Source organism: Cyprinodon tularosa, unplaced genomic scaffold (assembly GCF_016077235.1).
Source record: "Cyprinodon tularosa strain WSP-4 unplaced genomic scaffold, ASM1607723v1 ctg47, whole genome shotgun sequence".
Lineage (NCBI taxonomy): Eukaryota > Metazoa > Chordata > Actinopteri > Cyprinodontiformes > Cyprinodontidae > Cyprinodon > Cyprinodon tularosa.
The window spans coordinates 763,582-784,605 of NW_024039196.1; the positions used below are offsets into that span (position 1 = coordinate 763,582).

The 21,024-nt window shown below is 37.1% G+C and overlaps 2 protein-coding genes across 2 annotated transcripts; one reads left to right on the top strand and one right to left on the bottom strand.

Moving 5' to 3' along the window:
- Window positions 1-1,174: 1,174 nt before the first annotated feature.
- usp14 (ubiquitin specific peptidase 14 (tRNA-guanine transglycosylase)) lies at window positions 1,175-11,175 on the top strand. The gene is made up of 16 exons (XM_038301580.1): window positions 1,175-1,190; window positions 2,022-2,167; window positions 2,942-2,974; window positions 4,807-4,911; window positions 5,564-5,667; window positions 5,806-5,864; window positions 5,949-6,079; window positions 6,169-6,249; window positions 6,326-6,408; window positions 6,540-6,654; window positions 6,812-6,877; window positions 6,989-7,081; window positions 7,188-7,316; window positions 7,400-7,460; window positions 8,153-8,260; window positions 10,331-11,175. The coding sequence occupies exons 1-16, from the start codon at window positions 1,175-1,177 to the stop codon at window positions 10,474-10,476; spliced, it is 1,476 nt and encodes a 491-aa protein (XP_038157508.1). The 3' UTR covers window positions 10,477-11,175.
- Window positions 11,176-11,205: 30 nt separating this feature from the next.
- thoc1 (THO complex 1) lies at window positions 11,206-20,714 on the bottom strand. Its single transcript, XM_038301579.1, has 21 exons — window positions 20,602-20,714; window positions 20,314-20,387; window positions 19,758-19,818; window positions 19,598-19,667; window positions 19,061-19,179; window positions 18,917-18,965; window positions 18,732-18,827; window positions 18,557-18,639; window positions 18,407-18,480; window positions 18,182-18,290; window positions 17,863-17,997; window positions 17,639-17,739; window positions 17,476-17,542; window positions 16,345-16,395; window positions 16,170-16,240; window positions 15,935-16,030; window positions 14,323-14,388; window positions 13,882-13,965; window positions 13,617-13,764; window positions 13,431-13,515; window positions 11,206-11,588 (listed from the first exon to the last, which is right to left on the bottom strand). The coding sequence occupies exons 1-21, from the start codon at window positions 20,647-20,649 to the stop codon at window positions 11,311-11,313; spliced, it is 1,965 nt and encodes a 654-aa protein (XP_038157507.1). The 5' UTR covers window positions 20,650-20,714; the 3' UTR covers window positions 11,206-11,310.
- Window positions 20,715-21,024: the final 310 nt, after the last annotated feature.

Consider the following 21,024-nt stretch of genomic DNA (forward strand, 5'->3'; position numbering starts at 1 on the left):
TTGAGGAGAAACTTGGTGACCATCTTCTGAACATCTTACCAGTCAGCATTCTACTGGATGGTGCAGGAAATCTTTGCACATTCATTTCTGTTAATAAGCTTAATATGGTGTGATACTAATATTTGCACATTATTTAAAATATAAATGTAAAATAACCAAGGATTGTTTAATCCAGAAGTGTCATGTCACGGGGGAAATGCTGGGAGGTTGATATTAGTCTTAAACAGCCTCTGTGTGGATCATAATCTAGCTTTGGATATTTATATAGAATCAGTCCACAACACAAGCGCCCTCACGTCATAAGATCCGTAAAAGTAAATCAAATGGTTATCTGCTTGCTAACAAAGCTGCCTGTTGGCAGAGCTGACTTCAAACACGTTAACTCAACTTGAAGAAAGAAGATGTGGAACGTGGTCTTCCAAGCATTGATTGCTCTAAAATAGGATAAACGGCTGGATAAACATGGATGGCAAGGATCTTTAGATAATCACTATCTTTGGAAACTTCAAATTGGACCTCAAACATGCATTCGGAGCCCATTTGAACTACTAAAGGACAGTTTTCATAATTTCAGATTAAGAAATTGTTTAACTAATCTTAAGTTCTATTTTCAGTTACTATTTGCTTCACAGTCATATCAAGTTATAAGTTATAATTGTTTATTATAATTAATAATTATTATTTGTTATAGTTTATTGTGTACATTTTTCTACTACTGTCAAACTCTCCAATTTCCTGAGATTTAATGGTCAATTACAAATCTGTACTGAAAATGACTAAATTGATATTTTATGATTTTAATAAACTGATTAATTTTAAGTTTTCATAAGCCCTAAACAAAGTAGCGGAAATTTTTCTTTTTCTTTTTCCTAAAATGTGCACAGATACTGTAGGCGAAAAGCCTTCCAGCAGGATGACTAACATATTATCGAACACTCCTCACCAGTTGGTGGCGGTAATACTCACCTAACGTTTTTGCCAACTGCCATAAAAAATGTCAAGAAGAAGAAGAGCATATTCTCGGGCGCATCGATAAGTTCCCAGCGTGTTGTTGCAGCGTCATCCTGTCTGAATGAAGTTCAGACCCACAACTAGCCAGCTCCTCATTCGCGCCCCAGTAGACTGACACCAGAAAGCAATATTAGATACTCAGAGAAAAGAAATACTGCCAAACATGCCGGTATTTACAGGTATGCTACTACTTTATGACAGCGGGTTTATTATTATAGTTAAGACCAAAGCGCCATTCTTTACACGTGCATACTCGAGGAAGCGCAAATATGTTAGCTTAGCATCTAGCGTGCTATGTTGTTAGCGAGCTAGCAGTCAGAGGATAACCATCTACATTTAAAACAGACTGTGGCAGCTATTTAGCTGAGCGCTATTGTAAAACAAACACATACGTGTCATTTCGTTGTCTGTTAAGTGTTTTTGGTGTTAGTCCATCTAACTTTATAATGTGTTTGATGCAGCCGGTTTGCTAACTAGCGCCTTTAACCAAACCACCTATAGCCGTTGTCAAGCTAGTTTATTAAGGAAGCTTTAACGTCTGTGTGTTTACCTGCTTTTCTAAAATTAGTAAGTTAGAATAAAAAACTAAAAACACATTTGTGCAAGTTGAAGTTGTTTTATATTGTTATTGCCTCTTAAATTGGACATTTATAAAAAAAAAAGAAAACCAACTGCTTTAGCATTTATAGTAAAGTTAGCCTCATGACTGCTTCTTTTCAGGACATTGTTTACTTCAGCATGTTAGTTTTTTAAACCCATAATATTATAAGCCAGTTAACGTATTTATCACAATAAAAACTTCTGTAAAATGGTAATATATTGTCTATATAGTGTAGTAGTCTTTGATCAGGGAACCAACACTGTATAGGACTGTAGCAGCTATTTTCCCTGAGGCACAAGATGCTGTGTCATACACATACAACCATAGCAGGATTGTTATGGTGATGCCACTATAAAAAGGTTAAGTATAAATATAATAAGTATGTTGTTGTTGTTTTTTTCATTTTCAGTAAATGTGAAATGGGGCAAAGAGAAGTTTGATGCAGTGGAGCTTAACACTGAGGAACCTCCCATGGTTTTCAAGGCTCAGCTCTTTGCCCTGACAGGAGTTCAGCCGGACAGACAGAAGGTCATGGTGAAGGGAGGCACTCTGAAGGTACTAAGAAAGCATTCTGTTACAGCTGGTTTAAATTTCCTCGTATGAATTTTCATTGGGTTTATTTTAAAACTACCGCTTGTGTAACAAGCATAATGAATGCTATTGATTATAATTGCATTAATAAAGTCTGATTTTTGGTACAGAAAGTTGGTAAAAGTAGTAAACTATTTCAACTGTGGTCTAATTTTACTTAACTCTCACATTGTGACTGCTGCTGTCTACCAATTAGCCAATAGTCAACAGTCATTTCAAGTGCTACATCCTTTGTATGTTTGTCTGTATTTTCGTAGTCATTATTAAACAAGAACTCGTTGATTGTAGACACTAAAAGCTAATAGCTGTGTAACAAATGCATCCCTCCAGCTGTCTCTGTACAACTAACATCCCAAGTTGTCCTCTTTTTTTTTTTTTTTTTTTTATAGACTTGGACAGATTTATTTTGTCATTTTGTATACACGAGTGTCAACAAAAAGAAATTTCTTTTAGAACAGCTCTAGACAGTTTCATATTTTAAAGTGCAGCCTTGAAAACAGTAATAGATACATAAAAAATAGTAATATAACTGTATATTTACAATTCTAACATTTTTTTTTTTTAAATAAAAAATAAGTAATATAATGATAAAACAAAAATAAGAGCGATTTCCTTTAAAATGCCTACAATTTCTACAAAAATAAAATAAAATGCCTACAATTTCTTTTGGTATGACTATTAACTTTTGATCAGACATGCCTTTTATTCCAGCTGATTAATGTTTCCTCTCTATTCCAGGATGATGAGTGGGGAAACATTAAACTGAAAAATGTGAGTATTAATTGTACCTGGTAGGATCATAGGTGGTGTTTTGTTTATTTTTTTAACCTAATTTCTTTCTCCTGATATCTATCAGAGTTCTATGAAATGCATATAAATTTGACACATTTCCTCCTAGATCAGTTTCCATAGTTTGTTAAAAAATAAAGTATTCAGGTTTTCTGTGGAAAAGGTGGATGCATCGGGGGAATTCTAAATATTTCACAAAAATACACCATGGTCCTGTTTCAGAAAGTGGGCATAGACTAGTCTGAGTAGAGGGCAGTTATTCTGAGTCAATTTATTCAGCTCTGTGATATTCAGGATTCTGTGGTTATGGCGTTTCTCTCTGACTGACAGTCTAGCTGCAGACAACTTGAGCCGAACAGAGAGGGTAGCAGCAGATTGTCTGACAGATGTTGTAAACCACAGACAGGGAGCCTGGGCTCTGCAGCTGTAATGCTGCGCTGCTCAATTTCTAAGCTCCAATGCAGCAAGTTTTACCTAAAAAATGAGCAGCCATGATAAGGTGACCAATTCCATTCCATTAAATAAGAGGAGAATTGTCCTGTAATATGTGTGAATATGAGCTGATCCTTCCTGAGATAAAGGTTTGGCTCAAACATTAATAGTATTGTAAACACTTGCTGTGTCCAACTGTTAAAAAAAAAGGGTTAGGATCAGTTTTGTTTATTAAAGATGAGAAGTGAAAGATAAACAAAGCTTTTATTAAAAAAGTCACAACTAGTGTGGGGGTATGACTGAGCGAGGGGGAGAAATCTTAACAGGATGATTATTGAATATTAATCTGGGAGCTTTAGATTGTATTTTCAGAGCTAGTTATTTGATTTTTTTTAAAAATGTATTTCTTATAACTAATTGTGAGCATAGTCATCCAAACTTAGGTGTGTTTGCCTTCTTGAACATCTGAAAGTAAATCATGAAAAAGTAAAGAAGGCAATGGCAAACTAAGAGAGGTAAGAAGCCATGGACCGAATAATATGAGGAGGGAGAGATAATTGCTTCTTTAAATGTGCATTTTATCTGTCCATTTTTTTTGTAATACATTCTAAAATGCTAAATTGGAGGATGGTCAAAGATGTATATATTTTTCAGGATTCTGTTGTAGACTTTGTTTGCAGTCATTCTGAAGGTTTTATATATTTTTTTATATCAATATACAATGCTTCAGCAGAAATGAGGAAATAACTATTGTGACATAAGATTGTTCATATCATTCAGCCCTAAAGCACAGGCTCCTCCAGTAAAGGACGCTGTTTCTGATGCTTTTTTCCTGTCAGGTCTCAGCTGGTCATTTGTTCAAAAGATTCATGGTAACTTCTAGAAATGTTGCTACTGACTAGAGTAACTACAGTAACAGAGTTCTTGTCTGCTAAAATGCAGGTAATTACCCCCAGAACTTATTCTTAGTTCTTATCTCACCTTTGTGAAATTGGGCCCAGGACTTTTTAAAAGTCTAATTATACTAAACTGCTCCACAGATCTAAAATTCCCATTAAAATGTAAAGTATCATGCCATGCATGGCATCAGTAGGGGGATGATGGTTCATGAAATGTGATGAGTGTTTTTACTTTGTTCTCCACATCTAACTCCTAATATGAAATAAAAATAAAAATTTATCTTGGGATCCTTAGCTGTTGAAATCCAAAACTCTTGGGATTGAAAATGTTTTCGTGTCCAACACCTTAACACCCCTACTAAGAAACCACTGTAAACCACAACTATAATGAGACACAATCACAGACATGGATAAAAAAGCATTTACTAACCATTGAGCCAGAGGGTAGACACACTGATTTTAAGTCCTAACTGTGTTTCATAGGGAATGACCCTGCTGATGATGGGCTCTGCAGATGCCCTGCCTGAGGAGCCGGTGGTTCGACCCATGTTTGTGGAGGATATGACTGAGGAGCAGCTCGCTTCAGCGGTTGGTACATTTGACAGAGACGGTTACAAAGAAATTTCTGTTTTCGATGATTTTCTTGATATTAGTAATGAATTTGCAAAAATATCCCAAATTTACATAAAGTCATCAAGCTGTTTTCCTCTCATAAGTTATGGCGGTATAGTTTGAAGTCGAAATGCACATTTGTAGTTCTGCAGAATAGGCATCTCAGGCTCCTTACAAAGATTTTTAAAAATGCTTTTATAATTAGGGTTGCACAATACGTCTTCAGATGTTTCAGTAATGATCTAATCATCTTTCACAACAAACAAATGAAAATATCGAAAATGGAATGTTTGGAGCTGATGGCGTTGCACAGAGAGGTAGTTTATAAGTAATTGGTAAACATCTAGGAAACAAAAAGTGATGAACTGATGTCACTCAGCTATTGAAGTAAAAAAAAAAAAATTCAGATCTGAATCTTCACAAACCAAAAATTTGATTAACGAATAAAATGGATTAATAGTCCAGCCCTGCTAGCAGCAGCCCTTGATCTGTGAAAACCACTGGTTAAGCATAAGATCGTTCAGTTCGGATCACCAGCCAACTTCCTTCTTTCTTTTAATGTTAAGCTGATTTTATTCTTAATACCTCTGGAAAGAACTTCTGCAACCGTTTGTGTTGCTGTGTTCAGATGGAGCTTCCCTGCGGCCTGACGAACCTGGGTAACACCTGCTACATGAACGCCACTGTGCAGTGTCTACGCTCCGTGCCGGAGCTTAAAACGGCTCTCAGGAGGTAAGGAGTAAAGACATGGCATAAATGATAGTTCCAAAACTTCGGCATGCTGAATAATTTAGGTTGTTACTAGTTTTGGTGAAAAACTGGCGCTTTATATCCTGATATCCTGTTTCAGTGACCTTTTATGGTTCATAGGTATTCAGGCGCTCTGCGATCCTCAGGAGCAAATGCCCCGGCACAATACATCACTGCAGGTTTGTTGCTGTTTTATTTTCCATTATAATTTTTTTCAAATTTGTAAATGTTTGTAAAATTTGATTTCTCTTTTTGATCGTCAGCGCTGCGGGATTTATACGAGACTATGGACAAAACCTCCTCCAGCCTTCCTCCCATAATTCTGCTGCAGTTCCTCCACATGGCCTTTCCACAGTTTGCTGAGAAGGGAGACCAAGGACAGTATCTTCAGCAGGTCAGGAACCCCTGGATTCATCTCTGTTGCTTAGAGTTAAAACAAACACAGCATTACATCAATTTATTAATTTTCTTTCTGTTTCCCAGGATGCTAATGAGTGCTGGCTGCAGATGATGAGGGTACTTCAGCAGAAGTTGGAGCCACTTGAGCCAGAGACTCCCATGGAGGTAATCTCTATTTTACTTTGTGTTTTATGGACTATGCATGTTTAGTATCTAATGGTTTTTTTTTTTCCATGTCTAGACTGAGTCAGCAGGTGGCGCTGTCTCTGCATCCTCAAAGAAGAACTTTATTGATCAGTATTTCGGTGTAGAATTTGAAACTTCGTATCCTTTCACCTTATCTGTGATAAATTCTGGTCTCCGGTTATGTTTTTCTATTTTTAGTTATTTTCTTTATTTAAATGCAACACAGCCATGATAAATATTCTGTAGTTTGACTTAACTCTTGAGTTCAGCATGAAATGCACAGAGTCTGAGGAAGAAGAGCCAATCAAGGGCAAAGAAAGTCAGCTCCAGCTCAGCTGCTTCATTAACCAGGAAGTTAAATACCTCGCTACGGGGCTGCGACTGGTAAGTACTGTTTAGGGTCGCCCATTATAGAGAGTCCAGCTGCCACCAATGGGGTTATTTCACTTCAGAATGCATTTCTGTAACTTAGCATCTCATTATAACGTGATGAGCAGTTAGTCAGCCAGGTGATGTAGAGCTAATCCTGTTCTTTCCCCAGAGACTGCAAGAAGAAATCACAAAAATGTCTCCAACCTTGGATAGAAACGCTTTGTATATCAAATCTGTAAGTATAAATTGTTTCCTACTTATATATTTTTTCATTAAGTTATTGGACCAAAATGTGACGTTTTCCCACCTGCCTGCTTGATATTTATCTGTCCTTATCCTCCACCAGTCAAAAGTTAGCCGCCTCCCTGCCTACTTAACTGTCCAAATGGTCCGATTTTTCTACAAGGAGAAGGAGTCGGTCAATGCAAAAGTTCTAAAGGTTTTTCCCTCTTATTATTATTATTATTATTCCTTCACAGCAGCTGTCATTCTAACCCCCTTGGTAGAACTAATCTTTTATTTTTTTTTTATCATGAATTGTGAAGGATGTTAAGTTCCCACTCATGTTGGACGTATATGAGTTGTGCACCCCGGAGCTCCAGGAAAAAATGTTGACGATTAGGTCAAAGTTTAAGGAGATGGAGGACAAGAAACTGGAGAAACAGCAGCAGAAGGTATGAAAAATGGTTTTGAATGTCTACAATTTGGATTTATTTCTCTGTATTAGTACTAATTTGTATTTATTTTTTTTTATCAGGTGTTGACAAAGCCAGATGAATCAAAGGAAGTAAAATATGAGCCGTTCTCTTTCCCAGATGGTATGTTGAGTTATTCTCCCCAGCATTCCATATTTATTTCTCTATGCATAAACATCCACTATAACTTTTTGATTTTTTTTGGATTTTTATTTTAAAATGAAGGTATAGGTATGAGAACTCAGCAGAATCTGTAATTACGATAAGAAAATTGAGTAGAAAACCTGAAAATATGAAGGATCTATTACACCATCAGGCTTAAGAAGATGATGCTCTTTTTTTGTTAATAAGCACACTTTATAATAAATAAAAATCAGATAAATTTCATTTTAGGCAGTACCAAAGTCGATTTTGGTATCCAGATCAAGGCATGTAAGACAAGGGAAGTTTATAGAACATTTTAATGAAGTAAAGAGTAGAAAAGGCCAAACATAATGAGACAAACATAAATTTAAAAACATCCCACAGTCCTTATGACGACTAATGATGATGTGGCTGCAGTGAAAACTGGGCCGACGTTTCACAGGAGAAAGTTCTAGAGGTTCATATCTGCATTCCAGAAGGGAGGCTGTTGTACTCATTAAGGAAAGCATTACTTCCTTCATCTGTAAGACGTTATTTACAAACATATAAAAAATCAAAAAGGTGATTAAGTTCATTAAGGTCTTTTGTAAACTAAGCTTTCAATCCATGTTTTTGCTCAGAATGGAAACTCATTTGATCTGAAATGATTAGAATTGATCTCCTCCCTGTAGACATCGGTTCCAACAACAGCGGCTACTATGACCTGCAGGCTGTACTGACACACCAGGGTCGCTCCAGCTCATCGGGGCATTATGTTGGATGGGTCAAGAGGAAAGAAGGTAACCGCATGTGTTTGTGTAATCTGAATGCCACCAAAGCTCTAATAGTATTGACTTTATAATCTGTTTACAGAATAGATGCTGTAAACACAGATGCTCTTGGCACTCTGACTAAAATCTGCTAATTTCTCACCCAAACCATGAAGAACTAAATAACAGATACATTTTTACCCTACAGTGAACATACCATGTTTCTGGTTTTCCTGCAGAAAAAGGCACAAAAGCTGCACAAAGCTCCTACAGAGGACACAACTTTGATTCAGCCTGAGAGAAAACTGAAAATATTACAGCAGACTGTCATTGCTTTATCCTTGAAAGAGCTCATTTTATTTTTAAACATTCAGGATTAGAAGGTGCTGGCAGTCTATTTAAAATTGTATTGTTGATGTAAAACTCTACTGATGCTACCTAGCATAGCTTCATAGACCCAACATTCTAACCGCTAAGACAGGTAGACGCTTAACAAAGAATATTAATAGGAAATTATGTCTATAAACTCTCATCACATCTCAGCCTGCATCTGCGCCCACATATCTTTAAGTTAGGGAATTAACCTAAGTTTTCTGAAACATGAATGCGCTATCTTAATATGGGGCACGCCGCCAGCACTGTCTCCAGAACTTCTAGTACATTACGCTAGGGATGCACGATATAATCGGCCCCCTATCGGTATTGGCCTTAAAACTGAATATCGGACATCGGCCACCCCACCGATATTTAACCCAATATTCGATCAGCTTCTGAGTTTCCAAAGTCTAAAAAAAATATATATATATTACTACTTCTTCCTCAAAAACTTCTTTTTTACAGACTTAAAAACTTCTAAAGACGAAGGAAAAAATATTGATACATTAAAATATCACAATATCTTCATATGCTGATATATTGCCATTTAAAAACACCATATCAATCTCTTTTACTAATGAAATACTGCTATATGTCATCATTATGCTACGAAATCCCCCAAAAATTCAACAAATGTTGCCATATTTTTATATGTTGATATATTGACGCGGTATCGATCTATTTTACTAACAAAATCTCACAAGAATTTGCAAAATATCACAAGAGTTTGTAACAGAACGATGAAATTTCACGAGATTTTGAAAGTAAAATAGATCGATACCGCGTTTTTAAAAATCAATTTGATATCAGCATATGAAAATGTATACAAGTGTCAGAAATGGATAACAAAACTGCTATTTTCAATGACTACTTATTTTTGTCCAGCTTTAACATCAGTATCGATATCGGTTATCGGCTACATGAGTTTTAAAATATCGGCATATCGGATATCGGCCAAAATCCCAATATCGTGCATCCCTACATTACGCCAGCAGTCTCTACTGGCCAGCAGAAGAGACCTGTTTATAGAGAACCAGGGTTCATTCTTTCACCTAAAGTTCTCTTTCAACATCCGTTTTAGTTTCTCACTATGACTAATTGTGACTACCGTGTTGCCAGATAAGCTTACTAAAGGATCTGAATGAAGAACTGTGTGGTAACATCCAACCTATAGAACCTAGTGAAGGTATGTGGCGTTGCCCAGCTAGAGTTGTACAAATGTCCTTCAAAGGTTTGCCCTGTAACAGTGCCCAGGATGACAACATACCACAAGTGTGATGACCTTATTAGGGGTGAAAGGCCCCTTGTCTCATAGGCCATGGTAATGGCTCCTTCTATCTAAAGCCAGAGACATTGTTTAGTGAGGCGTTTTCTTTTATGTGGTGGAGGCCATGATACAAACAGCTGCTCACATTTCCGGAAAGTTTCTATGCTCATGCAGCTTGTTTTAGCTGCAGGACCTTTAGATGCGCATCAACCACAGACTGGGTGTAAACTAGCTACTGCTGCCATTTTTAATTTATATAAAAAAAAAACAAATCCTAAAGAATTATCGTATTTGTACCTGTTTTAGTTTAGGATCATTTTGTGATTAATTCATGATGATTTGGATGAATAACTACTTGTGAGATCCTAAAGGATAAATATTGTGATCAGTATGAAGTTGTAGAACCATCTATCTGTAACGCCAAGACAAGTGAATTTTTTTTTTTTGTCCTTCAACAGACGAGTGGGTGAAGTTCGATGACGACAAGGTGAGCGTGGTCTCACCAGAGGACATCCTGCGGCTGTCTGGAGGAGGCGACTGGCATATAGCTTATGTTCTACTGTACGGGCCGCGGCGGCTGGAAATACTTGAAGAGGAGCAGTAGCTGGAGGGAGATTTCTTACACAGCATCCATATTTACAGATTGCCATTTCCAAGCACTGTCTGCATAGATGTGCAATAAAACTGGTGTCTTTAAAGATTTTTTTTTTTGTAACCAACACTTATGCTTGTAAAAGAAATTGTGTTAATGTTCAACCATAGTGTGCTTTGAATATGGAGATTGATGAAAGGCAACTCTCTTGACTGGATCCTTTAGATTTTAAAGTCTGGCTCAACAGTTTCTTTAGAGGTTTTATACACATTGTATATTTTTAAAGCCTTTCAAAAGGTGATCACAAGAGCAAAAAATATTTCTCTTTAGCCATTTAACCACGTTTTCCATTAAAATCCCCTCCAAACTGTTGTCCTTGACATTCTGGATTGTGTTGGATTCATAACAGAACACTTGTTCACCTCCTGGGCCTTTGGGTTCAGTCTCAGGTCTTAAGTGCTTGGCACGCTTCATCTCCTGCGATTGTTCTCAAAATGTATTGACAGATGAGGCTCTGTCTGCCAAATATCCATTAATGCTGTTTTCAGGGAAGTGGTTTGGAACAGGTTGGCCTCATGGTGAACCGTGTGGAGGAGCTTAAGGATGCTTGGCTTTGGGACGCTTACTTCAATGTATGTCAAATCCGAAACATCCACTCTCTGTAATAAGTTATTAATTGATTGCTGGTGAAAATAAACAGTTGAAACCAAAGTGTGATTTTATGTGACCTTGAGACAAACATTTTGAAAAAGAGTTTATTAAATTTCTACAGTGAAAAGTTTTGAAACTATAGCACATACGAAAAACAGAAGTTGCTCTGCCGTAATGTTAGAGATTAAACATATTTTACGATTCACTGAGACTGTCTGCAATCTGGGAGAAACCTGAGGCATTAAGAGCCGTCACCAGGTTCTCCACTGTAGCCTGTTGTCCCTCCCTGTCCTGCCAGGCGACCAACAGCAGCTTGGCCTGCATCTCCACGTCTTCACTGTCCGTCTCGATTTCCCGCATCTCTGCTGCCTTCATATCCAAATGAGAAGCCAGCGTCTTCCACTTAGCTCCCAGTTTGACTGCAAGTTCGTCCATCTGCTGGCCCGTTACAGTCTTACTTTGGATGCTCGGACCTTTAAAAGAAAAACAACTTGAAATTGTATCATGCTGAATAGGATGTGTGAAATATAAATTAGATCATTTAAGCGTTTTTTTTCACTAACTTGTTGATTTTAAAACAGATTGGTTTCCCAGTTTAGACACATACTGTATATTGATGCTGAATTAACCCTTTAAAGCCCGATCCAAGAATAAAACAAAACAGAAAATGACTTTTTTTGGTTTGAATTCCTTATTTGCCCTTTTAACAAAATATGTAAAAAGAAAAAACAAAAATAAATTTTTGATATAATTTATTACTATGTGATAAGTCAAGATAATTTTTTGTGTAGTCTTCTACTGGCTGTTATCAGGTATATCTGATTGTGTACAATAAGATTTTGAGCAAAGTTTTTACCATTAAATTATGCAAAAGGTGTCAGATGCAAAACATTTCAGAAACCGTATGTATCAAATACGATACATTTGGCATTATAGGGTTAACTACTGTTACTGACATCCACCACATGAGAATTGTTGAAACTGCTTCAGCAAAGCATGTTGATGGAGAATTGGGATAAATAAAGCTTCATATATAATAGGATGACAAATGTATTGAGAAAATTTATGAGGCAAAATTTATTCAAGACCTTTGGAGAAATTCAGATGGACTAGAAAGGTGGAGTCAGCAATTAAAACATATTCACACAAGATCAGTTCTCAAAGGACACAGGGCTTTTACCTATTCTAAGTCATAATTCATCTTTTGCTATAAACCCTTGATTTTCTATAAAACTCAATTGGAGGTTTCAATAGGCTATAAGCTCAACATGTTGGCATTTTTTGTAGATATTTGTTCAGAAAAAGAAATCCCTCTTGGGTATTTTAAATTATTTTGAAGCGCCTGGAGAGAACACTTGACTTAAAACAATCAATATTCTAGACACAAACCAAGCACTAAAGTTTAACAATAAACCAGGTAATGATTATAACCTTTATTCTTACAGTTGTGTTTGAAAGTTAACATACACTCCCATTGCAGAAAATGATTAATTCACACTAGCAAAACTGAAAGGAATTAATAAAAATAAATGAGAATTTAGTAAATAAAATACAAGTTTTGAGTTTCAGTTTAAAGAGATATTTCAAAATATAAAACTCTGAACATTTCCTAAAAATTACAGAAAACACCTGATTTCAGCGACTGACTCAAAGTGTTGCTCAATAAAATTGAGTTCAGGCTAGTTATTTTAATATATGTCCATATCTTGGTCTATATCCATCTTTTACATTTTTAAAATTATTCTATTTATTAATATTGTCAATTTGAGTTTATTTTACCGACAACTGATTCTTTTGTCTTTAATGAAAAGCTATGTAAACTTCAAAGCACAACTGTATGTGTTAAAAACCTCAAAAATAAACAGCAACCTCACTCCTAAAGCCAGCTGATCCAGCTTACACTGGAAGAATTTTTGCCCTTTTTGGGGCCAATTCTCCAGTCGTGCAAGAATTTTTTTCTATCGAGCCGGGTTACAGCCTTGTTGTGTATTGTGTTGCATACAGGCGGTAACGAGGGGCAACTAGGCTCTCACGACCAGGAATCATAAGGTAGGGAGAAAATCAAACATGTTTGAAATTCAGATAGCCGTCGTAAGACTGCAACAGTGTGTCGAGCCGCACCGTGTGAGAACATGCATCGTGAGCTGTGAACTTTTAAACCCTGCGGTTTCGTCGTACAGTTTGAGCTGTAGCTGCATGCAAGGATTGAATATTGCACAGTGTATGCCCGGCTTTAGTGTAAAAAAGAAGAAAAAAAAATGGGCTGACTTGTCTTGGCTTACTTAAACAATGAAGCAAGAAATGGTCAAACTTACTATCATTGCTTTCTTTAAGAAGATTGTCTCCATTATCGTCATCATCCTCTTCTCCGGTCTTTATTTCTTCTGAAGGGATATCCTTCTGCATGTTTGCAAAACATGGAAACAAAACAAACCAAAATACTAGTTTTTAACATTTGCCTCATTTTGTTTGACGTTTCTAAAACAGGATTCTAGCCTCACCGGCAGCTCTTTGGCCAGTTTGCTGACCATGCTGTCTAGGTAGTCTGCCAGGCTTTTAAACTTCTGGTTAGTTGGCTGAAAGAAGTGTGGACTCCTCCTGGACAGCAGCCTCAAAGCTCGCCAACCGTAGTTTGGGTTACGCACAACCCTGGGAAAAATGAGCATTGTGAGAAAGAAAACGTCCACGGAGCAGAGCAGGCGGATTGGATTGGATAGATGGGCTTTCACATGTTGCTGTTAAAAGTATTAAAAGGTGTCAACTGACTTGTATTCTTCCTCTATCATGTTGACTGGATCAGCCTGCTCGATGGCTTCAGCAAAGAACTCGTCCAGTGATGGCATAAACTCTCTGGGAAAACAAACACCAAATATAATCATCACCTTGCAGAAGTATTTGTTTACGCAAAACTTTTTCAGGTCACAACTACAAACTTCAAAGTATGTTCCTGGTGTTTTATGTGAATCTATGCTTGCTGTGCCCAAATAAGGCTGGGTGCAAACTGCACTCTTGGTTTCGTTAATGAATAGATTTCTTCTCACAACTGTTTGAAATGTTTTTTTTTTTTTTTTTTTTTTTACCAGTAAGTGACTTCTAAAGCCATTAACCTACACTGGGTTAGCGTAAGCGTTATCACAGCAGAAAAGGCCAATTACACTACATTGAAGATTGTGGTTGTAGGATATGAAGTCATAAAGTCCAGAATACCTGCTTTCAGATTTGCAGGCCTCCATGTTGTCGTGGTTCAGGTTCCACAGTCGAGTCAACTCATCGCTAAGAAAACACCAAAGAGAAGGGGTTAAAATTTAAAAAAGAAGTCCTACATCCTGCTGTAGGTCTAATCTAAAATCATTTGGTAGCTTCCTGATAATTTAATGCTGAATCTGTCAGAAGATACATTTAAAATGTAACGGGGCATGGGGCTCTAATTTCCATTAATTAATTATGAGAGCATTTAAAAAATCATAACTGATTACTAATAACTAATCCTACACAATCCATAACTAATTAGAGTAGGGCTGAAACCATTAATCTGATTAATTGTGATTAATCGATTATTGAAATAACTGTCAACTAATTTAGTAATCGACTAACCGTTAACTGGAGTATAGAGACTCTGAAACGTGCCTTTTGCTGACAGACCAACCCACTAACAGCAGCAATTATACCGAAATTGTACAAAAAAACCCCCCAAAAATATTTCGCATTTAAAATAAAATAACTTCTTCGTCTGTCAATATACTCTATCCAGAACTCCTCGAGTAGAAACGTTCACCTGATTTAACTTTGGAAAAAATCTTCTTTAAGGAACTTTTGACTATCTGATTATTGATTAACTGAAAAAAATTATCGACAGATTAATGGATTTGCAAAAATAGTCATCAGTTGCAGCCCAGCATTACAGCATTTGAAGTTTGAATCCAAACCATTATAATAATGGAAAAAAGGAAATGGAAATATTAGATGTCTGATTAAAGTGAAGCTTTATGATCTGTGGGCTGCACAGGACTTAAAAATAAAGATAAGGTAACAGCAGGTGCTGCATGTTTAAAATTTATTTTTTCCCCCTAAAGATTTTAAGGACCTGTAAGAACCCTGTGAATGTTCATAAATCATTAAACGTGACGGGAGTCACCCTGAGCCCTTTTAGCTGATCAGTAATCTGACAGGTTACTAGCGACTTCATCGCTTAATACAATTTCCTTTTCAGCAGCAGTGCTCTCTAGAGACTGACACGGGAGTGGATTTTCACTCCTGTCCCGTCCCACTCCCACAGAAAAAAATTGTGTCCCGTCCCGATCCCGGGCCAGTGTAGAAATCTAAATCCTGTCCCGTCCCACTCCTGGTGAAATTACTCCCACTACAATCCCGCTCTCATTCAGAATGACTCCCGCTCCTGAACCACTCCCATTCGAGTCGAGTTCACCACTAACTGTTGGTCCTTCCATTGTTGTTTTTGAGCGCGGGTGAAAAACTCAGAGCGGAAACACTGTTGGTTTTTGGGTCGTGTAGTTTTTTTGACTCGCATTATAGTGTACCGTAGGCTTCAAGGAAAAAAACTACAAAATGGCGGCGCCAGTACTGGATTTTTTTTTTCTTTCTATTTCATTTTATTTTTGGCATCTATCCTAGTTTTTTTTTTAGTCACTATTGGTTTGCTCCCGCTCCCGTCTGCTCCCGTTAATGTTTAATCCTGTACCGTCCCAATCACGTGATCGTTACTCATACTGACTCCCATCCCACGGGAATCCCGTGACCCGTGGGATTCCCGAAAAAATGTCAGTCTCTAGCGCTCTCCCCTCCTGTTCAGGTGACGTACTTTCCCATGAAAATCTTGCGGTCTGGCCCTTTTCCAAGGAAATCCTCCGGCGCTTGTCTTTTCCTGGTGGGTCTTTTGGGTTTGTCATCAACTGATCTGTTCAAGAGAAGAAGAAAAAAAAAAACACATAACCACTTTTTATTTTGACCTCCTGTAAAAACAAATAGGCACAAAGGTATGTTGATTTAAATAGTTATCATCTACCACTGTAAGTTGGCGAAATTCCTCTCTTTACCTTTCTTTCACAAAACTTGGGCAGCCCTCGTTCTTCCAAGCGTTCCAGTTTTCCTCAGTGTTCAGGATATGCTGCCAAAGATGACAGTTTAATAATGTGACAATACCTGAAGTACGGAAAAAAAAAAAACTGAAAACTGAGGGGTCATTGAAATATTTCTGCAAGTGTGGCTCACCTCCACCATGGTGGCAAACTTATCTCCATCAGGAGGCGTTTCTCTCAGCAGCTAGAAGAGCAGAACAAACCTTATCCATCTAGGTACTAATAACATCTGAAGAATGAAAATACATCTATTTTACTAGATACTAAGGTCAAATATGCACTGTAACCTGACTCTTCAAGGCCACATTATTATTCAGACTTTATTAGAATGTTTTTTTTTTGTACATCAGGCAAAGCAGAGAGAGAGAATACCTAATGGGTCACTTATTTTATAAACTGTTATCATCTTTGCAATCTGTTTCGATTCCTGTTAAAGTAAAAAAAGCCATGGGTTCACACTTATTACATGAGTTTACTCAACAACTAGCATCAGGAGCAGGATCTCTGTGGACAGACCACAAGTCAGGAGGGTTTAGTCAACGTGGGAGCAGAGTCGGCGGTCCATACCCTGTCAGAGGTTAGGAAGTAAAGAAAGGAGGCTCCTCTTTTGACGTCCCTGGCAAATCATCAAAAGATCTAAAGCAAAAGAATAAAAAAAGAGCTGCTGCATGCAGCTGAACTATCTGCAGGACTCAATCTAGAGGAGGTACCCATGTTAACCGTTGCATGTCCAACACGTTATGGGTCCCCCTTTATTCATTGGTTCCTGCAATAAGAACTGTAACTCAGTCCAATTGCAGCAAATTGTACTTCCTAGGTTCTATTTCTTCACCTTTAGTAGGGATAACAGTAAGAACTCTGTTGTGAGTAGTAAAGAAGCGCAGCCTGCTGTGAAACCTTCTGGATGTCATTACGTGATGGAGGGCTTTAAAAATACATCCTCTAATGTGAAGGATTTCTGGATTCCTTCCTAATCACCTGAATGAAAAATCTTGAGAACCCTATGCTCAAGGATGCTTCAAGGATGATCTGAAGCATCCTGCTTCCTCTTCCTACCTCCTTCCTTACTGGCAGCACTATTCTGAAAGCATTTATCATGGCGGCTGCAGATAAACTTCCGGATTGGCTAAAGTTTAGCCAATATCTATAATTATCCTTATTATTATTATCTATAATAATAATAATAGAACTTTATTGATCTTAAATGTAAAAAAAACTCCAAATAAATCTGGAGCTGAAAATGTTTAATGAAATATAGACAAACCTGATAAACTAGCTTAGTTGTCTCCTCAATCCAAGCACTCTGGTCATCATTCAGAACACAGCTGGAGCTGCATCACGACAGGCAGGAATAAAACCATGAATATTCAAACATTGATGCTTTTTTGGCCCTCGGAGCTTAAAAGGAACATAAACACACATATCACCTTTTAAACTTAACCTGGCCCTTCAGATACTGGAAGAGGATCAAGTATTGCAGCAGTATATGCCGCCTGAAGTTGCTGTCGCTAAGCTGCAGGTCCATTAGCTACAAAGAGAGAAGGAAGAAAACAGTCAAGCATAGACCTTTTAGTAGATAAATGTAATTGGAAAACAAAAAAACACATTAGTGCAACCTTTTTATCAATGGTATGGAGAATGAGCTACGAACCTTCTCACTTGTAAGGAACTTAGCAAAGTAAACATGCTCCCCATCAGATGCTCTGAGGTCCTTCATCTTCCTCTTAGATGCCTGCATGTCATCCAGCTTGAAGCTTTTGAAAACTGCAAGGGTCTCATCTGAATACTGAGAAGAATGACAGCAGGCTGGTCATAATTTAATCAGATCCTATTCTCTGGGATATTTTCATTCAATCATATGTAACAAGAAGTACTTTACAAAGTTAATTATTTAATCCTTTACTTTTATATTTGCTCTGATCTGATAGTAAGAAACAATTTTCTTCTGCTTTCATGCTGAAATGGTTTACCTTCAGGAATGTCATCCATGAGAATTTATCATAGCACTGCAGCGGATTCCTAAAGTAGTCTTGCAACGTCCAGAATTTTCTGTATAGGTTATAATCAATTGGGATTGAACTGAGAAAAAAAAGAAAAAAAGGAATAGATTTTAATGCACTTGCCCAGGAAAAAAATAGGTTGTAAGTTTGAATGATAAGTATAAACCAAGCTTAGGGAAAAAAGTTTTCACCCACCAGGGGGCAGGTGCATCATCCTCCCCCATTTCCCCTTCCTCCACCTCCATGCTGTCCTCCTTTTCATCCGTTTGCTGTAAAGATAGGAAGTATGAAAATAAAAGCTGCAATAAAATCATTATAAAATCATTATCAAGAGTCAACATGTACCTTTTGGCCAAGAGTGCTGTCCTGCTCATTCTTGTTGAACACTGTTACATTGTCCAGATTAAACTGGCTCTGAAGATTCAGACCTGCATCAAAACACAGACAACTTTCAAGGATGTTTTTGTCATTTGAAATCATTATATACAAAACATAAAAAAAAAAAAACAGTTCAATTTACCTGACTTTTCAGACAGAGGGAAGAGTCGTGCCAGGAAAAGCTGGATTCGTCCACAGAACACTGTGTTCTGGGATTTGGACAGCCTCCTCAGAAGATCTACACAGACAAAATAAAATAAAGAAGAAACATTGACAACTTGATTGTTCTGGGTATAAAAATCTTTATGGAGGAGATTAAATATTTACCGTTACACATTCTCAACAGGTAATTCTTTCCCGCGCTGTAAAAGGAGCTCTGAAAAATGGTGACACAACAAAAGCAGGCAAACCGTTTAGACAAAGATGCAAATATTTTCACAGCTTGAATAAAGAAAAATGGCATTTTGTTACCGATTTCCAGGTAGAGACATTTTCCTCAACAAAACAAAATATTTTGTCACACATGTCAAGAGGAAGGCAGTCCAGCACATCTCCCAGCAGGACAAAAGGGGTTGTGGCGGAGCAGATTCCTGTACGAAACGCAGAGGAAAGCAAAAGACTAAAGGCCGAGAAGTGCTTGACGCTGACTAGGTCTGTGTGTATGTAATGGAGTGCAGGCTTAAAACATCACATGTATTAGTAGAAAACACAGATGATGTCCACAATGCGTATTTATAGTCAAATTCTAAGATGTTTTCTTTTACAACTATATACCCTCGATGTAAGGAGCTGTTGTTCGTCCACCATGGGTTTTCTTACTGAACTGTGTAGGTACAAGCTTTCTAGGTATGTGTTGAGGATAATCAGGCTGTGCGGACACTGCGTGGAAGTTTGTCTTAAGAATTGAAACTAACATTGACAGAATCTTCCTAAGTATATATTTCAAACACAGTAAAAAAAAAAAAAAAACACTTATGAAAATTAGCTTAAATACTAATAAAATCATACCCTCAGTAACAGCATCAATACTCAGGTAGATGAGAGACAAGTATTCGTCACAGCTCGTTTTCTGCTCAACCTAAAATGCAGACCAAAAAAAACGATCATTAAAGGTTTGGGGGATCTTGTCAATTCAGTCAATGGATAAATGAAAAACTAAATGCCTTACAATCTGATCACCAAGAGCACCCCGGAGGGCCTGGTCAAGTGTGGTCTTCTTTTCTGTCTCACTGAAACAACAAATACAACTTGAATAGCTTGTGGGGTTTTTCACTTTGCCCTCTTTTTTCCCCCCCCTTTATCCAAATGATGCAATATTTAGGTTTTTCTTCACTGCAGCAAGGGGATAAATGGAATTCACTGTTTTAGAAAAAAAATATATATTTAAAATGGATCCAATAACTTTATGTATCTCTATTAAATTTTACTTTTAACCTCTCTTACTGAGAAATCTGAAGCCTGAGATTTTAGCAGTTTATCCACTATCCTAAATTATTGGAATATAATTTATTCCAAATGATGCTTGTATACAATTAACAACATAACAGGTCACCGAGGGCAAAGGATATTGAATTGGTGAATGTAATTAGGTTATATTAACCTGATAAAATAGTTAATGTGTTGCTAATTTCAACATACAGCAGAAAATTCGTTCTGCAACTACAAATAAATAAAGCTAAAACAAAACCCATCAACAATAAGAATATAAATATTGGATAACTTACTTTCCAGAGATCTGGTTGAACACAGTGATTAAATGTTTGCAGGTTTTCCCACAGAGTGCCTGTCTGGCAGCAGCCTGCACATTAACGAGACATAACAATATTAATCAAAAAACGGATTTAAACGAAGCTAACTTTAGCTTAGCTTCAAAGGCTAACTGCTACCGTAAGATATCACAAACTAACTGTAACCCTGAAGACTCAAAGCCTCGTCTTCACAGATAGATAAACAAAAAACGTTCAATTAAATTAATCTCTTTGTGACAGTTATATAAAATAATAGTTTCCTACCGTAAATTTCTCTTTAACGTCGACAAAGTTGAACAAGGGGGGAGACATTTTTACACCGTAACCACCGGAAATAGAAACGAATTACTTCCGGGGTCCCCCCGCCCCCAGATTATTTTGTTCTCCCAGCCGAGACAAAAAAATAAATAAATACATAAATAAAATTATTCTAAAAATAAAAAAAATGAAAACAAAATAAAATCACGTCTCATCGTTCAAGAAAAAACAGATACAATTATTTTAGAATCATTTGTAATACTTAGTGCGGACATGAACAAACAAACATCTTCGTTCACTTCTAAGATAAGAAAAAAAAAAAAAAAAAAACACACATAAACACATGTGGTTAAAGTACCTAAAAAATACTCAAGTAAGAGTAGCACTTTTTTTTTTTTTTTTACTCAAGTAAAAGTGAAAAGTAGTCAT